This window comes from Bufo gargarizans, chromosome 2 (genome assembly GCF_014858855.1).
Source record: "Bufo gargarizans isolate SCDJY-AF-19 chromosome 2, ASM1485885v1, whole genome shotgun sequence".
NCBI lineage: Eukaryota > Metazoa > Chordata > Amphibia > Anura > Bufonidae > Bufo > Bufo gargarizans.
In genome coordinates, this window is record NC_058081.1 from 71942686 (window position 1) to 71961038 (window position 18353).

The window sequence follows — 18353 nt, forward strand, 5'->3', positions numbered from 1 at the left end:
ACCTCCATTCAAGTGAACAGAGCTTAGCCCCGCCCACGCTAGTTGATACTAGTCGTGACGTCACTGGGCCTGCGGTAAACAGTGAGAAGGCCGCGGCACTACTGGAGCGCCGCTGCCTTCTCAAACAGCTGATCGGCGGGGGTCCCGGGTGTCGGACCCCCGCCGATCAGATGCTGATGATTTATCCAGAGGACAGATCATCAGTTTAAACAAAGTGCAGAACCACTTTAAATGAAATGGATTAAATATACGAGTGCAAAGCCGGGTCCTTCAGCTAGTGGATAATAATCCTAAACACACCTCAAAATACACAATAGACTACCTCAGAAGGCGCCAGTGGAAGGTTTTACCCTTGCCCTCACAGTCCCCTGATCTGAACATCATGCAGCACTCCAGCGGTGGCCCTCACCAGGTGTACTTACCTGCAGCGAGAACATGATTGCATGCATGTGACCAGTCCCTGACCTCAGCAGTGTACTGCACACCACTCCTTAGGCCAATGATGTCATTACTGCAGGATTTACCAGATGGGTATTATTTTTCTTTCTTTTACTAACTTTCCTGCTCTTTGCCATTTACTTTTAAATCCCTTTTACTAATTACACAGAAAATAGTTGGGGAAGTAGAAATTATAATGACACCCAATAATTTTCTATGATCATAACGTTATCACTCGTATTAAAGTTATTCTTTTTTTTATTATAACCAAAAATGTTAAAAAAAAAAACAAAAAAACGTGACGTCACGACCAGCAGGCTCAGGTAAGATGGCCGCTTTAGGATGACGTTCCTTTCCAGCCTGTGGTGACGTTGCCGTTTCCGGACTCAAGCCTCGCTTTCACTTCGGCTTAACCCCGCCTCTGGGCTGCATACAGCCAATCAGTAAGCGCTGTGGCTTTCTGGGAAGAGGCGTGACACGCAGGAGGCCGCTGGAAGCTGTGTGTCACCTCAGTCATGTCTCCCCTCGCCCCAGACTGTGGGGCCCTCAGGCCCCTGCTATTCCCCCTGCTCGTGCTGTTCCTACGCCTCGGCCTGTCCCGGGGACTCTATTTCCACATCGGGGAGACGGAGAAACGATGCTTCATAGAGGAGATCCCGGATGAGACCATGGTCATAGGTGAGAGCGGCAGATGCAGCGTCAGCCGAGAGCCGGTTGGTAGAGGGTTAAAGCGGCATCCGTCTTCAGTGTTGCTATGGAAACCCCTATATACACTGTAACAAGCTTCCTTCATTCAGGATGTTGTTTCCTTGGAAACAGTTTGAAAAGTTGTTTGGTATGGGTTTAAAGGGACAGTACACCAGAAATCTGCAGCCTGTGCAAAACGATCCGCTGATATCAGACAGGCGAATATGAGTATGTAAGATCTTATAAGCTGCGATAGGAATATTCGGTTATGGTATAAGGCCATGTCTTAAAGGGGTTGTCTGGGATTTTGTTATTAATGGCCTAGGCTCAGGATAGGTCACCTTTCACAGGAGCGTGACGGATTAGGTCCGGATGCGTTAAGTGAAATTCGAACCATTTTGCAAGCAAGTTCAGTCAGTTTTGTCTGCGATTGTGTTCAGTTTTTTTTCTGCACAGATGCAATGCGTTTTGATTAAAGGGTTTCTACCACTTAGGTGTCACATATTTAGCTGTCAGACACTAGCGATCCGCTAGTGTCTGCTCTGGCCAACCATCCTAATATAATTGCTTTTGGGGCGGTGGTTTGGCTAAAAAAACTACTTTTATTAATATGCTAATGAGCCTCTAGGTGCTATGGGGGCGTCATTAGCACCTAGAGGCTCCGTCTACCTTCAGAAACTGCCGCCGCCCAGCGCGTCCCTCCAGCCCGCCCATCTCCTCCTGAATGCGATCCTCCTTGTGAGCGTATGCGCAGTGAATGTCTGACCGCTTTCTTGCTCAGACATCTCCACTGCGCCTGCGCGATGACGCCATAGTGCTCCGAGGAACAGGCGCAGTGGAGATGTCTGAGCAGGGAAGCTGTCAGACATTTACTGCGCATGCGCCGAATACAGGCGCTCACAAGGAGGATCGCATTCAGCAGGAGATGGGCGGGCTGGAGGGACGCGCTGGGCGGCGGCAGTTTCTGAAGGTAGACGGAGCCTCTAGGTGCTAATGACGCCCCCATAGCACCTAGAGGCTCATTAGCATATTAATAAAAGTAGTTTTTTTAGCCAAACCACCGCCCCAAAAGCAATTATATTAGGATGGTTGGGCAGAGCAGACACTAGCGGATCGCTAGTGTCTGACAGCTAAATATGTGACACCGAAGTGGTAGAAACCCTTTAAGTTTTTTGACGTGCGTGATAAAAAAAACTGAATGTTTACAAACAACATCTAGCAACCATCAGTGAAAAACGTATCGCATCCGCACTTGATTGCGGATGCAATGCGTTTTTCACTGAAGCCCCATTCACTTCTATGGGGCCAGGGCTGCGTGGAAAACACAGAATATAGAACATGCTGCTTTTTTCACGGAATGTAGAACTGATGCATGAAAATAAACATGAAATGAATGGGTCAGGATTCAGTGCGGGTGCTATGCGTTCACGTCAAGCATTGCACCCGTGCAGAAAACTTGCTTGTGTGAAAGGGGCCTTAGACACTAGAGCTGATCAACTGTTTGAAGAGTCCGGCGAGTGCGGCACCGTCTTCACGACCTTCCACGCGCAGCCCTGTACACTGTGTAGAGGCGGTGCAGCCCAGGATCGGCGCCTAGGCCGTATGAACGTGACGTTGCTGGCCTAGGAAGAGGCTTCTGCTTTTTCAAACAGCTGATTGGTGGGATTGTCAGGCGTCAGACCCCCCCCCCCCCCATGATCAGATATTGATGAGCTATCCTGAAGATAGGCTGTCAGTAAGTATTGGAATCCCAGACAACCCCTTTAAAAGCCAGATGTAGAAATCAAGGCCGACTCTCAAATTTCTGCTCTATGTTTGCGGTTTGCACTGCCTGGATCCGCCTGCACGGTTTCCATGTGGACACTGGAAAGCATCGACATACTCGCAAACATCCCCCAACAACACAGAACCCAGGGCTCCAGATGGCGACCAAAATGGTCGCCAATGCGATTTAGAATTTACAAATGGCGACAAGACTTTTTAGTCTTGTCGCCATTTGCGACTAGACACCCTGCTGCTGAACAGCGGCTGGGCACAGGAGATGATAGTTCTCTGCCCCGCCGCCGATGTTCTTCACTTCTTCTCAGCAGTGGAGGAGTCTCTCCCTCCCCCTGTGCTGCTGCCTCCGCCATTAAGAAAAGAGACGGGAGGGGCTGTGGCCACGGCGCCACCAATGAAGTTAACTGACCTGTTAATACAAATACAGGAGGCTGGTGCCGGAATCAAATAGCCGGCACCCGACCTCTGTGACAGGGAGCTGGTGCGGTACCTGAGGGCTTAACTGCCGCTGATCGCAGCTCCCTGTCATAGAGGTCGGGGTGCCGGCTATTTGATTCCGGCACCCGCCTCCTGTATTTGTATTAACAGGTCAGTTATCTTCGCTGGTGGCGCAGTGCGCCCCCCTAGTATAAGAAACATTGGTGGCGCAGTGGGAAGTGCCAATGAGGGTAAAAAAAAAAATAACACCTCCTCCAGTTGATCGCGTAGCTGCCGGTCTCCTGTTCTTTCTTCAGGACCTGTGGTGACGTCACTGAGCTCATCACATGGTCATGTGATGTATCATGTGATGAGCACAGTGATGTCACCACAGGTCCTTTGACAGGTCCTGAAGAAAGAACAGGAGACGATCAATTGGAGGAGGCGAGTTAATTATTTTTGTATTTTTTTTTTAACCCTCATTGGCACTGCCTACTGCACCACCAATGTTTATTATATTGAGGGGGGGCGCACTGCACCACCAATGTTTATTATACGGGGGGGGGGGGGGGGGGAGGGGGGCGCACTGCGCCACCAATGTTTATTATATTGACCTTCTACTAAGCATTCTGTATTCAGAATGCTATTATTTTCCCTTAGAACCATGTTATAAGGGAAAATAATACAGTGAATAGACTGTCACCTAGCAACCATGCGTGAAAATCGCACCGCATCCGCACTTGCTTGCGATTTTCACTCAGCCCCATTAACTTCTATGGGGCCTGCGTTGCGTGAAAAACGCACAATACAGAGCTTGCTGCAATTTTCACGCAACGCACAAGTGATGTGTCAAAATCACCGCTCATGTGCACAGCCCCATAGAAGTAAATGGGTCCGGATTTAGTGCGGGTGCATTCCGGTATTTTGAATGCCAAATCGGGCACTAATAGATTCCTATGGGGAAAAATGCTGGATCCGGCATTCAGGCAAATCTTCAGTTTTTTTCGCCGGCGATAAAACCGTAGCATGCTGCGGTTTTCTCTTTTGCCTGATCAGTCAAAACGACTGAACTGAAGACATCCTGTTGCATCCTGAACGGATTGCTCTCCATTCAGAATGCATGGGGATAAAACTGATCAGTTATTTTCTGGTATAAAGCCCCTATGACGGAACTCTATGCCGGAAAAGAAAAACGCTAGTGTGAAAGTACCCTAAAATATTACGTTTAAATCCCCCCCCCTTTCCCAATTTTACATATAAAATATATAAACAATAAATAAATAAACATATTACATAGCGCTGTCCAAACTATTAAATTATTAAAAAAAATATCTCCTATGCGGTGAGCATTCGCCATTTTTTAGTCACCTTGTCACCCCAAAAAATAGGATAGGACTGTTCTATTATGGGCCGAACGTTTAATAAAATGCGAAATGCACGCAGCTTTTTTTTTTTTTTTTTTTGCGCGGTATTGAGTATCGCAATACTTTTTTATGGTGACGAAAGCGAATCAAAATTTTGGTATCAAAACAACCCTACGCCGATCTGATCGGCGTATCGTTGTCACGATACCAAAATTTTGATTCGGTTTCGATTTGGCGACTAAGAATTTAATTTGGCTCCTAAATTTTTCAGTTCAGGAGCCAATGGCTACTAGGTATTTTTTTTAGTCTGGAGCACTGGAACCATTAAAATCAATTGGACTGTTATGTTGGGTCTGATTTTTGGCACAGAATTTTTAAAAAAAAAATAAGACGGTGTGGGTATAATGGCGTGTTCACATGGCTGATTCCGGTGCAGAATACACTCAGAATTTTTCTTTGTCACTGTCCTTAACAGGGTAATCCACAGGACAAGGGGATACATATTAGATCAGTGGCGGTCCTGCCGTTGGGACCCCCACCAATCACAAGAACGGGGGCCCAGTACCCCCCTACAGTCCTGTGAAATGAACAGAGTGGCTGCTATATTCCATTCTATGGGCGTTTCGGAGATAGATGGGATAGGGGATAACTTAATCTAACCAAAATACCCCTTTAGGCGACAGCTTTTATAATGATGGTCAATGGTGTTGCACTGCGACATACAGCGACACGACAGTCGCAAAAAATCCATCCAAGTTGGGTTTTTGTGCGACTGTTGCCATTGACTATCATTGCCGCGGTGTAGCCCTAGCCTTAAAGAAAATGTCAGTCACTCCAGCAACAAGTGTTTGATAACAAAGAGCCACAGACGCTACTCCAAAGGAGTTTTAAAGGGCTTGTCCAATCTTCAGGGGATCAGAGAGGCTCATAAATCAACAGAAAAATGCTTTCCTCACCTCCTTAAGGTCCCTCCAGCTTTCCGGGTCCTGGTTCCTGTTGGATGACTTCCAAAAATAGCTGAGCACGCGAAAGTGCTATTAATGGGAAAAATAGAGAGCCACGCTTGTGCAGCCGCCTGTCCGTTCCCAGCTGGGCGCAATGAAGCTCTGTTCTGGAGATAGGAGCAGGTTGTAGATGTGGGACCGGCACCTATGGATATGCAATAAATGTCCCAGATGGGAAAACTCCTTTTAACTTTTTTTTATTTTTTTTCAGGAAACTACAAGACTCAGCTGTGGGACAAACAGTCAGAGACTTTTCTGCCGTCTACTCCGGGTCTGGGCATGCATGTTGAGGCGAAAGACCCTGATGGCAAGGTATACAGAGGCTGTTTTTTTGGGGGGATCTTTTATATTACACTTGCACCTGCAAGACCATTTTGGGTATGACATGTTGGACATGTGCTGAGCAGCAGGGTGTATTGTGCCCGGCTTCATCGCATGGCACCTCGCAGACCAGAGAGTCCTACACCAGCGGTTCACGCAGAAGATATGGATGAGTCTAGTGGTGACTACAATGGCTCGGGTAGATGTCCACCAAGACGGTGGAGGGTGGTGGACACTAAGCAGCATGACTGTCCCATGAACCAAGTGAATGGGAGACACACTTTAAATCAGGGTTTCTCAACTCCGGAAACAAAATCACTGCATGTATAGATAAGGTAGGGTAGGTTGTCAGGGGGGTAATAATTCAATTAAGAATTATAAATTATGGTCATAAAAATAATTAACCATAAAAAAATGTATAAAATTTGTCATAAATTCTTAAAATCATGACCTGGTGAATTGTAGACAAACTAATCAATACAATTCTTTTTTTTTTTTTTTTTTTTTAAGGTACAAACGTGAGCTTTATTTTCACAGAACAAACATAAATTAACACCTTGTCCGTCTGGGCTCTAACTAAACATGAAATATCCCTACCTCACTTAAAGCACCGTTCACACACAGTAATAACATGGCTGTAGCAAGTCCAGTACCTTTGGGGTATGTTGTCTAGCAGTCCTGCCGACTCTGACCTTGCGACCGTCATTTCCCAGACCTTGCGGAGTCCCCCAAAGTTCAGGCTATCCCCTAGCCCCGGGCCCCTCAGCCAGCCCGAATGAGACCACTATTACAGAGCCTCCAGCAGGACTCTGTTGCACAACAAATCTCTCTACCCCACACTGACATCCTGGCAGGTACTTTATGCCCACCTGATTATAGCAGGCCTCACCTGAGATCACCTCAGGTGAAAGGGAATACCCATGGCAGAAGGGTGTGGACTGGCAGCTCCCACTACCAAGCCTAACTGGCATATTTTTTTTTTTTTTTTTTTTTTTTTTCATTTTTTTTCGTCTTTATTAAATAATATATCAAAACATTACAGAGTAGGAAAAGGAGATACAGTTCCCCCCCCAACCCCCCCTCCCCCCCTACCTGTGGTGCGTCAAAATAGAACCCCAAAAAATAAAACAATTTGACCTCAACTAATCAGTCCTCCAGCCACCCCATATCTTAATCCACTTGTCCTCAGCTTCCCTCTGTTTGTACATAATTTTCTCATAATTTTTTACCTTAACAACTAAATTTATCCATGTAGTTATATCTGGAGTGAATCGAGCAAACCAGGTCCGACTGACCAAGACTCTAGCCAACATCAATATCCTACTCAGGAAAATCTTTTGATACTTGTGATTATTTAATTTGGAAAGATCATTAAGCACAAATACTTGTGGTTCAAAAGGGATTCGAACTTTTAGTTTATACATAATACAACTATTAATAGTATTCCAGTAGTTTATAAGTTCTGGACAAGTCCATATCATATGGAGAAAGTCTGCTCCTGCAGTGTCGCATTTGGGGCAGTTTGACGTGTCTCTTAATCCACATTTATTCATCCACAATGGAGTAATATATAATCTATGGCAAATATAGAATTGTACTAGAACGTGGTTGAAGTTCTGTGACAGTGAACCTAAATTCCCAAAAATATTCTCCCACCCTTCTATTTGTAAGTTCGGACAATCCACCTCCCACGCTTTTTGTCCTGGTGACTGTGTATCACTAAACCGTGCCTTAAGTAATAGCTTATATATATTTGAAATTTTTATTCTAGACAGTGTACCCCCTACCCATTCATTCAAAAAGGATGAATTATCTATATCCAACACCAGTTTGTCATCCAGACTGGATAGTACTGAACGCAATTGAAAATACCTAAACCATGAAAGGTTTTCTATATTATGTGTCATCTCTATAAATGGTTTAATATCTCTATCCTTAACTACCTGTGAAATATACAGAATTTTATTCTTCTGCCAAAATGTGTCGGCTGCAATATCATCTAGCCTTTGTAAATACACATTATGCCAAAGAGGCGTAAATGTAAATGAACCCTTAATCTTCAACCATGTCCTAGTTGTAGCCCACACTTTCAGGAGTAATTTTATAGTCTCTCTATAGCCTCGCTCATAGCCCTTCAATAGCCCGGATTCCAACAAGGTAAAAATATTATTATGGGCGTGGCTAGTTACCAACTTCCCCAGCAATGCACTGTTCTCTGATTCGTAGCACCTCAATAGCTGGGCTGCAATAAAGTACCCTTTAAAGTAAGGGAGGTTTAAACCCCCGCACTCCACTGATTTATACAAATATTCCAGCTTTATTCGAACTCGCTTTCTTCCCCATATTAAATCATTAATTATTCTTTCCATAAGTTTAAAATACTTATCTTGTATCCAAATAGGTGTATTCCTAAGGACATATAAAAATTGTGGTAGTATCACCATTTTGACTAATGAGACTCGGTCGGCTCTAGATAGAGGAAGTCTCAGCCAGATCCCTATTTTAGCTCTAGTCCTTACCATTATGGGGATCAAATTAAGTTGTACAAAATTTTCAACCCGAAGTGATATAATCAAACCCAAGTATTGAAAAGTGTCTACAATATTCAACTGTGTCACAGAGACCTCTTTCTGTGGGAGGGGATCCACTGGCATCAAACTGGTCTTAGCCCAGTTTATAAGAAAACCAGACACCTCACCAAATGCTTTAACCATTTAAATAATCCTAGGGAGAGTAATTTCCGTATGATCTATAAAAAAAAGAACATCATCCGCATATAATGAGATACGGTCTTGTGTTCCTAGCGTACCAAATCCTTTAAGCTGATCGTCCTGTCTAATGGCCATAGCAAGGGGTTCGATATAAATATCAAATAACAATGGGGATAATGGACAGCCCTGCCGCGTGCCCCTATTTAAATCAATACTGCTACTCAAGATTCCATTAAGACTCAATTTTGCCCTTGGAGATCCATATAGTAACTTAAGAGTACCTATGAACCTTTCTCCAAAGCCCATCCTTGCCAGAACCTTCCAGAGGAAGCGCCACTCCACCCTGTCAAAGGCCTTAGAGGCGTCCAATGACAGGATGGAGCGAGCAGTCCCCCCAGGGGCCTGAATATTAGAAAAGAGCCGATGTAGATTATAATGTGTACCCTTGTTCTGAATAAAGCCACTCTGATCCGGGTGGACAATAGAGGAAATGACCCTAGAAAGCCTTGTAGCCAAGACCCTCGCAAGAAGCTTTACATCTGTATTAAGAAGTGAGATTGGTCTATAAGATTCTAGATCTAGGGGGTCCTTGCCTTTTTTTGGAATTAATATTATTACAGCTTCCATCATTGAATCTGGCAACTTCCCATACTCCATTGATTCAGAAAAGACCTCCAGCAGTCTGGGGAGAATGCACTCCCTATATTTACTATAGAATTCGTATGGAAGCCCATCTGAACCAGGAGTAGAGTTGGCCGAGCATAATTTAATAGCTCCCTCGAGTTCCTGAATTGAGACCTCCAATTCGAGTGCTTTCTTTTGCGTCTCAGTAATAGAAGGGAAGGTAATCCTGTCAAGATAGAGATCTATCTTATCGTCTGTGATCTTAGTTTCAGCCTTGTGCAAATCCAAGAAATAGTCAACAAAGGCCTTCTCTACCGGACCCTGTCCAGTGACCATCATGCCATCACTCAATCGAACCTTATCTATACATTTTTTAGATTGTTGACTTGATATTACTCTGGACAAAAGTTTACCAGGTCGCTCTGACTCCGTAAAGTATTTTTGCTCCTTAAAAAAAAAGGCTCTGTTGGGCCTTGTCCAATAAAAAATTAGAGTATATTTGCGTGGTTCTTTGCATATTTTCCCTATTCTCCTCCGTCTTATTCATATAAAAGGATTCTGTCGCCAGTGCTGCACGTTCTTCTAGGTTTTTCTGTTTTTTCCCGTATTCCTTTCTAAGATTCGCGATGTTACTAACCAGCAATCCCCTCATGTACGCCTTAAAGGTATCCCATACAACTTGAATTTTTGCTGAGCCATAATTATTATCCCAAAAGAGGCCAATTTCATTTTGGATTATTTCATGTGTCTTTATAACTGATAACCAATAAGGATTTAGTCTAAAGGGAGGTTTTTGTGTGTATCTTTCCTGAGTTAAGCAGAGTTCAAGTAGTAACGGAGAGTGATCCGATATTGACCTTGTTTCGTATTTCATTCGATTTACCAATTTCACATGTTTACTACTTATCAATGCAAGATCTATTCTAGACATTGATTTACCTGCTTTACTAAAACATGAAAAGACCCTTTTCACCTGTCCTAAATATTCCCAAACATCTTCAAAGCCAGCCTCCAGGCAAAACCGTGCCAGGGGAGACCCCTGAACCGGACTATCACTCCTGTTGCTCGTAGAAACCCTATCACGTAAAGGATCCATGACACAGTTGAAATCGCCAGTGATCAGTGTTGGGCACTCAGGCCATTTCTCCATAAACAATACCAAAGAATTAAGAACCGAGAAAGAAAATGGCGGTGGAATGTAGACAAAGGCCAAAATGCATATTTCCCCCCTTAACCTACAGTATAAAAAAATAAATCTCCCCTGTTGATCAACAGAGGATGCCATACAAACAAAATCAATAAGTCTATGTATCAAGACAGTAACACCTCTCGAGTAATTAGAGAAAGTAGAATGATACGTATGCGCAGCCCATCCCCTGTTGACCACCCTAGAGGTCTCTTCGGTGAGGTGGGTCTCCAACAAACATACTATTGCAGGTAGGTGGACCCGAGTAAAGTCAAAAACTGCTTGTCTTTTACCTCTATCCCCCAAACCACGTATATTCCAGGTAACAATTCTAGTCAGCATTATCAACAGTGGTTAGATGGGAAAAAGAGGAGAAAGAAAGAAAAAAGAAAAAGGATACATTTTGACGCACCACAGCCCAACCCCAACCCCCCATACAGGTAATCCACCACATATTGTAGTAGATTTCTCTCCTGTGACCATCCCTCCCACGCTCCCCCCACTCGGCCGCCCCCATTCAGAGGTAAAGAAAAGGAAATTTAGGGGTATAAACCCCTTCTAGTAATTACAATTCCCAACACATCCTAAAGGGAATTAAATCAAAGATTATTTCGATCAAGCCAATCCGTAACTTCTTCCGAAGTATCGAAAAATAGTGTTTTATCGTTGAAGATAATCCGTAATTTTGCTGGGAATATAAGAGAATATTTAATATCCCTTTCTCTTAGCCTCTTTTTGGCAATCATAAATGTGCGTCTCTTTTCTTGTATGTCTTTTGAAAAATCTGGAAAGAAAGCCAGTCTGTTCCCATTATATACAACCGGTGAGCATTCCCTCGCTCTTCTTAAAAGGATATCTTTATCCCCTGTGGCCAATAACTTAACAAGAAATGTCCGCGGTTGTCTCCCTGGAATTGGTTTACCCCCTGGGACCCGATGAGCTCTTTCTATCATAAAAAAGGGGGAAAACGAATCCTTCCCAAAATTTTCAAGGATTAACTTCTGTATGAATTGGGTTGAATTCTTCTCTTCCGCACCCTCTGGAATCCCTATTATTCTCACGTTATATCTTCGTGACCTATCCTCAAGGTCCGCCACCTTTTTCTTCAGAAGGTTATACTCTGATTTAAGTGTGGAGACTTCAGTTTTTATTTTTTGGGATTCATTCTGTATCAGGGTAACAGAGCTCTCTATGTTGTTAACTCTGTCTCTCATTTTTGACAAATCATCTTTTATTAGTCCCACATCAACTTTGGATGAACCCAAGTTGGGTTGTAACAGCCTGTATTAAATCCCCATTTTGTTTAACCGCTAGCAATATTTCTTCTAGCGGAGAGGAGTTGTCGTTAGGGATAACTTCTCCCATTATACCATCTTCCACTTCTGAGTATCTAGAGGCTTTTTGTGGGTCTAGCTCCGTCAACTCTGGGTCATCATTTTTTTTTGTGGCAAGTTCCTTTTGTCCGCCCCTCGTATTAACCCTCGGAGACCTCAGAAACTGGTCTATTTTTGTTGTTTCAGCAGTTTTAAACCCCAGTTTCTGATTTGAGAGGTCAGCCGAGCGCCTACTAGCTTTTGGAGCCATACTTTGATCCTCTTTTTTTTTTTTTTTTCCCCTTTGCTTTTTCCTTCCTTTTCTTCGCCTCCTTTTTCTCCCCCTTTTTTTTTTTTTTTTTTTTTTTTTTTTTTAACCCCTTAAGGACACAGGGCGTACATGTACGCCCTGTGCATTTTCGATCACTGCCGTGCGGCTGGCAGTGATCGGAACCCGGTGCCTGCTCAAATCATTGAGCAGGCACCTAGGCTAAATGCGCGGGGGGGTCCCGTGACCCCCCCATGTCGCCGATCGCGGCAAACCGCAGGTCAATTCAGACCTGCGGTTTGCTGCGATTTCTGCAGTTTCTGATCCCCGCGGTCCCTGACCGCGGGGATCAGAAACTTTAGGATTAAAAATTGTTTCGTGTATCCCTCCCCCCTGCACCCCTGAGTTATTCGAGCACGGTGGGAGGTGCAGGGGGAGGGTTGCGGGCGGTGCGGTAGGCGGGCGGTGCGGTAGGCGGGATCGCGATCCCCCGCCCGCCTCCCATTGCGTAATCGTTGGCGTCTAGTGGGTATACCAGGGTGCCAGCACATTGCTGGCACCCTGGTATAAACGGCTGACATCGGTGATGCGATGTCAGCCGTTTAACCCTTTCCATACAGCGGTCCGTACGGACCGCTGTATGGAAAAGATTAACAGCGCAGGGAGCTCCCTCCCTCTCCCATCGGGGGGCTGCTGTGCCTTTGCAGCCCCTCCGAATGGAGAGGGAGAGAGCTCCCAGGCAGCCCCCCAAGCCCCGTCCTTACCCTTGCCCGTCTGCGCAGTTCTGACCATAACTGAGCAGACAGGGAAGGTTCCCATGGCAACAGGACGCCTTCTCAGGCGTCCTGCTGTCCATGGTGCTGAACAGATCTGTGCTGAAAGGCATAGATCTGTTCAGACAAAGTGTAAAATACAGTACAGTACTATATATTGTACTGTATTATAAAGACATCAGACCCACTGGATCTTCAAGAACCAAGTGGGTCTGGGTCAAAAAAAAAGTGAAAAAAGTGAAAAATAAAGTAAAAATCAAAAAACACATTTATCACCGATTAAAAATGAAAAAAATAAAATTCCCTACACATGTTTGGTATCGCCGCGTCCGTAACGACCTGATCTATAAAATGGTAATGTTACTTTACCCGAACGGTGAACGCCATAAAAATAAAAAATTAAAAACTATGATGAAATTGGAATTTTGCCCACCTTACTTCCCAAAAAAGGTAATAAAAGTGATCAAAAAGTCGCATCTACGCCAAAATTGTAACAATCAAACCGTTATCTCATCCCGCAAAAATCATACCCTACCCAAGATAATCGCCCAAAAACTGAAAAAGTTATGGCTCTTAGACTATGGAAACACTAAAACATGATTTCTTTTGTTTCAAAAATGAAATCATTGTGCAAAACTTACATAAATAAAAAAAAAAGTATACATATTAGGTATCGCCGCGTCCGTATTGACCGGCTCTATAAAAATATTACATGACCTAACCCCTCAGATGACCACCGTAAAAAAATAAAAATAAAAAAGCCATTTTTTGTCATCTTCCGTCACAAAAAGTGTAATAGCAAGCAATCAAAAAGTCATGTGCACCCCAAAATAGTGCCAATCAAACCGTCATCTCATCCCACAAAAAATGAGACCCTACTTAAGATAAGCGCCCAAAAATTTAAAAAACTATGGCTCTTAGACTATGGAGACACTAAAACATTTTTTTTGTTTTAAAAATGAAATTATTGTGTAAAACGTACATAAATAAATAAAATTGTATACATATTGGGTATCACCGCGTCCGTGACAACCTGCTCTATAAAATTACCACATGATCTAACCTGTCAGATGAATGGTGTAAATAACAAAAAAAAAACAATGCCAAAAAAGCTATTTCTTGTTACCTTGCCGCACAAAAAGTGTAATATAGAGCAACCAAAAATCATATGTACCCTAAACTTGTACCAACAAAACTGCCACCCTATCCCGTAGTTTCTAAAATGGGGTCACTTTTTTGGAGTTCCTACTCTAGGGGTGCATCAGGGGGCTTCAAATGGGACATGGTGTCTAAAAAACCAGTCCAGCAAAATCTGCCTTCCAGAAACCGTATGGCATTCCTTTCCTTCTGCGCCCTGCCGTGTGACTGTACAGCGGTTTACGACCACATATGGGGTGTTTCTGTAAACGACAGAATCAGGGCCATAAATAACGAGTTTTGTTTGGCTGTTAACCCTTGCTTTGTAACTGGAAAAAAAATATTAAAATGGAAAATCTGCCAAAAAAGTGAAATTTTGAAATTGTATCTCTATTTTCCATTAAATCTTGTGCAACACCTAAAGGGTTAACAAAGTTTGTAAAATCAGTTTTGTATACCTTGAGGGGTGTAGTTTCTTAGATGGGGTCACTTTTATGGAGTTTCTGCTCTAGGGGTGCATCAGGGGGCTTCAAATGGGACATGGTGTCAAAAAAACTGTCCAGCAAAACCTGCCTTCCAAAAACCATACGGCGCACCTTTCACTCTACGCCCCGCTGTGTGGCCGTACAGTAGTTTACGGCCACATATGGGGTGTTTCTGTAAATGGCAGAGTCAGGGCAATAAAGATACAGTCTTGTTTGGCTGTTAACCCTTGCTTTGTTAGTGGAAAAAATGGGTTAAAATGGAAAATTAGGCAATAAAATGAAATTCTCAAATTTCATCCCCATTTGCCAATAACTCTTGTGCAACACCTAAAGGGTTAACAAAGTTTGTAAAATCACTTTTTCAATACCTTGAGGGGTGTAGTTTATAGAATGGGGTCATTTTTGGGTGGTTTCTATTATGTAAGCCTCGCAAAGTGACTTTAGAAGCAAATTTCAAGATTTGCTTCTAAACTTCTAAGCCTTGTAACATCCCCAAAAAATAAAATATCATTCCCAAAATAATTCAAACATGAAGTAGACATATGGGGAATGTAAAGTCATCACAATTTTTAAGGGTATTACTATGTATTACAGAAGTAGAGAAACTGAAACTTTGAAATTTGCTAATTTTTCTCAATTTTTGGTAAATTTGACATTTTTTTATGCAAAAAAAATTTTTTTTTTTAACTTTCTTTTACCAGTGTCATGAAGTACAATATGTGACGAAAAAACAATCTCAGAATGGCCTGGATAAGTCAAAGCGTTTTAAAGTTATCATCACTTAAAGTGACACTGGTCAGATTTTCAAAAAATGGCCTGGTCCTAAGGTGTAAAAAGGCTGTGTCCCTAAGGGGTTAAATTTCCACCTCTTTCTCTCCTTTTGTATTTATATGTCTTCTTTTTTTCCCCTTTTTTTTTTTTTTTTATTTTTTTTTTTCTTTCCCTTTCCTCTCCCTTCTTCTTTGTTCTCCTTTTTTCTTTTTTTTTTTTTTCTTTTTCTTTTTTTCCCCTTCTGGTTTTTTTTTTCTTTCTTTTTTTTTCTCCTTTCCTTTTTTTCTCCCCCCCTTCCCCTTGCTATTTTTTTTTTTTTTTTCCTCCTCTTTTCTCTTCTCTTTTCTTCCACTTTATACTTTATAGTTTCCTCCTTTTTTTTTTTTTTTTTTTTTTTTTTTTTTTTTTTTTTTTGTGTGGCCGCCTCAGTATTTTTCAGATGTGTTTTTGGATGGAAAAAGTAGTTTTAGTTAGTGGATATCATCCTAGGGAGAGAAGATCTGGAGGACAAAAAAAGAAAGTAAATGGAACAATCTCACCGGTATTCCACCTCCTCCTAACATCCAAGGGTTGAAGATCTTGAGGGGCACCGGCGGCAGAGACTAAGAATCCACAGTCTCCAACAACAGTGGCGCAGGGGGGAGAGGAGAGGATCTGCAACGATTCCAAAACAAGTTTCGGCAACAGTCCAACGGCCAGAGGAAACACAACAAAAGCTGTTCACAGTACCACAGGGAGAGGAAGAGAGGATCGAGAAGGGCTGAAGACGCGCTCCACAACGGGACTGACCGGACTGATCAGCTGTTCACAGTGCCACAGGGAGAGGAGGAGAGGATCGAGAAGGGCTGAAGACGCGCTCCACAACGGGACTGACCGGACTGATCAGACGGCACGGAGAGGAGGAGGGAGGATCATCAGGAACCAGGGAGAAGCACCACGTTCAGGCCTAACGCTCAGGACATCGGCACATGCCCCACAATCGTAAGGAGGACACGGCCGAAGATCAGCATGAAGGACGCCAGGGGATTCAAAGTAGCGAGGTAGCAGGACCGCCGAGTCCCGGGGGGAGGGGGAGGACGTGACGTACTCTGTCTACGTCATCACGTCCTCCCCCTCCCCCAATCAATACAATTCTGAGTCTGACTATTTCCTCAGATAAATAAGTTCTTTTGACGTGAGATGACGTTAATGATAAACATGTAGTTCTGCATTATACAATAATACACAGGTTTATTGGTTAAACATATATAAGTAAATCAAATAAACACAATGATAAATGCAAATGAATGAAAAAAATAACTTATAACCAAGCTATTATTAGGTTAGGATATCCAAATATAAACATAAGTTATATACATTACTTCTGTTCAGAGAAAACCTCATGATATCAGGACGGGCATGTCTAATCCTAGACATCAATATGGAATGCTAAATACATTCTTCCCCCCTCTAACCAACTACACGTCACATGACTTCAGGCATGGGCAAACCCATTCAAGGCTATAACTTAAGACATAACTGTATCCTTCCGCCCCATCCTGGACTATTTTCACACATATAACTTTGGTAAAAATATTAAGACAAATAACAGGGATCTAGTATCTTTCCTAGACCATATCTTAAATGGGAAGGACTTGAAATAAGTATTTCCTGTGGGAATCCATCACTTAGCTTGGCGAAGAATGTTCTCAGAGATAGAGAGAGATATATATATATATTCTCTCAAACAATTAGAGTGACAATAATTCAATATAAGATATAATAAAGTGTAAAATAAAGCAAACACAGCATAAAATACATTACATGTGAAGATGACATCAGTAGTGATATACATAGTGTAATACATTGTGTACAGAATGTAATAATCATAATGCCAGCATAACTATGCATTAATTAGTTATGCTGGCATTATGATTATTACATTCTGTACACAATGTATATCACTACTGATGTAATCTTCACATGTAATGTATTTTAGGCTGTGTTGTTTGCTTTATTTTACACTTTACTACATCTTATATTGAATTATTGTCACTCTAATTGTTTGCTATGTATTGTGGGTATAAATACCCTTGTATGACACCATGTGGTATGCTTGAGAAAGACCGCATTGAGACGGTTGAAACGTTGAAGAGGGGAATAAAAGATCCACCATTTTTCACTTTAATTGGAGTGCTGCCTCATCCCTTGGATACTATACCTTTTTTGGTATGTGTGTGTGTATGTGTATGTATGTATATATGTGTGTGTGTGTGTGTGTGTGTGTATATATATATATATATATATATATATATATATATATATATATATATACACACACTCATTTAATGATTCGCTAGATTGAGTCATGATTCTTCTGCAGGTATAATAAAGCCTCACAATATCCTAATACTGAATATGGAGATGATCGATTAATGTATTTATTCGCCAATCTAGATGGTATAATTTCACCCACACTCTCAAATTAGTCTTAATAAAATGAAATATCATTTTCTGTTTCTCCTACCAAGTCCTAGTAAGAATCTCACTTCTGCTCCTAGGAAAGCTGGGTGGTCCATCATAGCGCATCTCATGGCTTTCATCTTGATAGACCCCTCTAGGGAGCTCAACTTCTCCCCTCTTTCCTTTTCTTTTTTCCTCTCTCTATGTATATGTGTGTGTGTGTGTGTGTATGTGTATATATGTATATATATATATATATATATATATATATATATATATATATATATATATATACATACAAGGAAAGACACCGCAGCACATCCGTAGGTGAAATATTGTGGATCTTTATTCACCCTTGCGACGTTTCAGTCCTCTTACTGGGACTATTTTCAAGGCTTGAAAATAGTCCCAGTAAGAGGACTGAAACGTCGCAAGGGTGAATAAAGATCCACAATATTTCACCTACGGATGTGCTGCGGTGTCTTTCCTTGTTTTATATCATACACCCTGGTAAGGTGTTTCCACCGCTGGCACCCATCGGTTTGATACTAGGTGTGCTGCCCTGATTCTACACAGTATGTGTGTGTGTGTGTGTATATATATATATATATATATATATATATATATATATAT

At 42.4% G+C, this 18353-nt stretch overlaps 1 protein-coding gene across 1 annotated transcript in view; it reads left to right on the forward strand.

Moving 5' to 3' along the window:
* Nucleotides 1-889: 889 nt before the first annotated feature.
* TMED4 (transmembrane p24 trafficking protein 4) overlaps nt 890-18353 on the forward strand; it is a 30173-nt gene continuing 12709 nt past the window's right edge. Inside the window, exons 1-2 of the mRNA XM_044279183.1 lie at nt 890-1116; nt 5901-6001. Coding sequence (XP_044135118.1) covers nt 954-1116; nt 5901-6001 — 264 coding nt within the window. The 5' untranslated portion in view covers nt 890-953. The remainder of the gene's footprint in view (nt 1117-5900; nt 6002-18353) is intronic.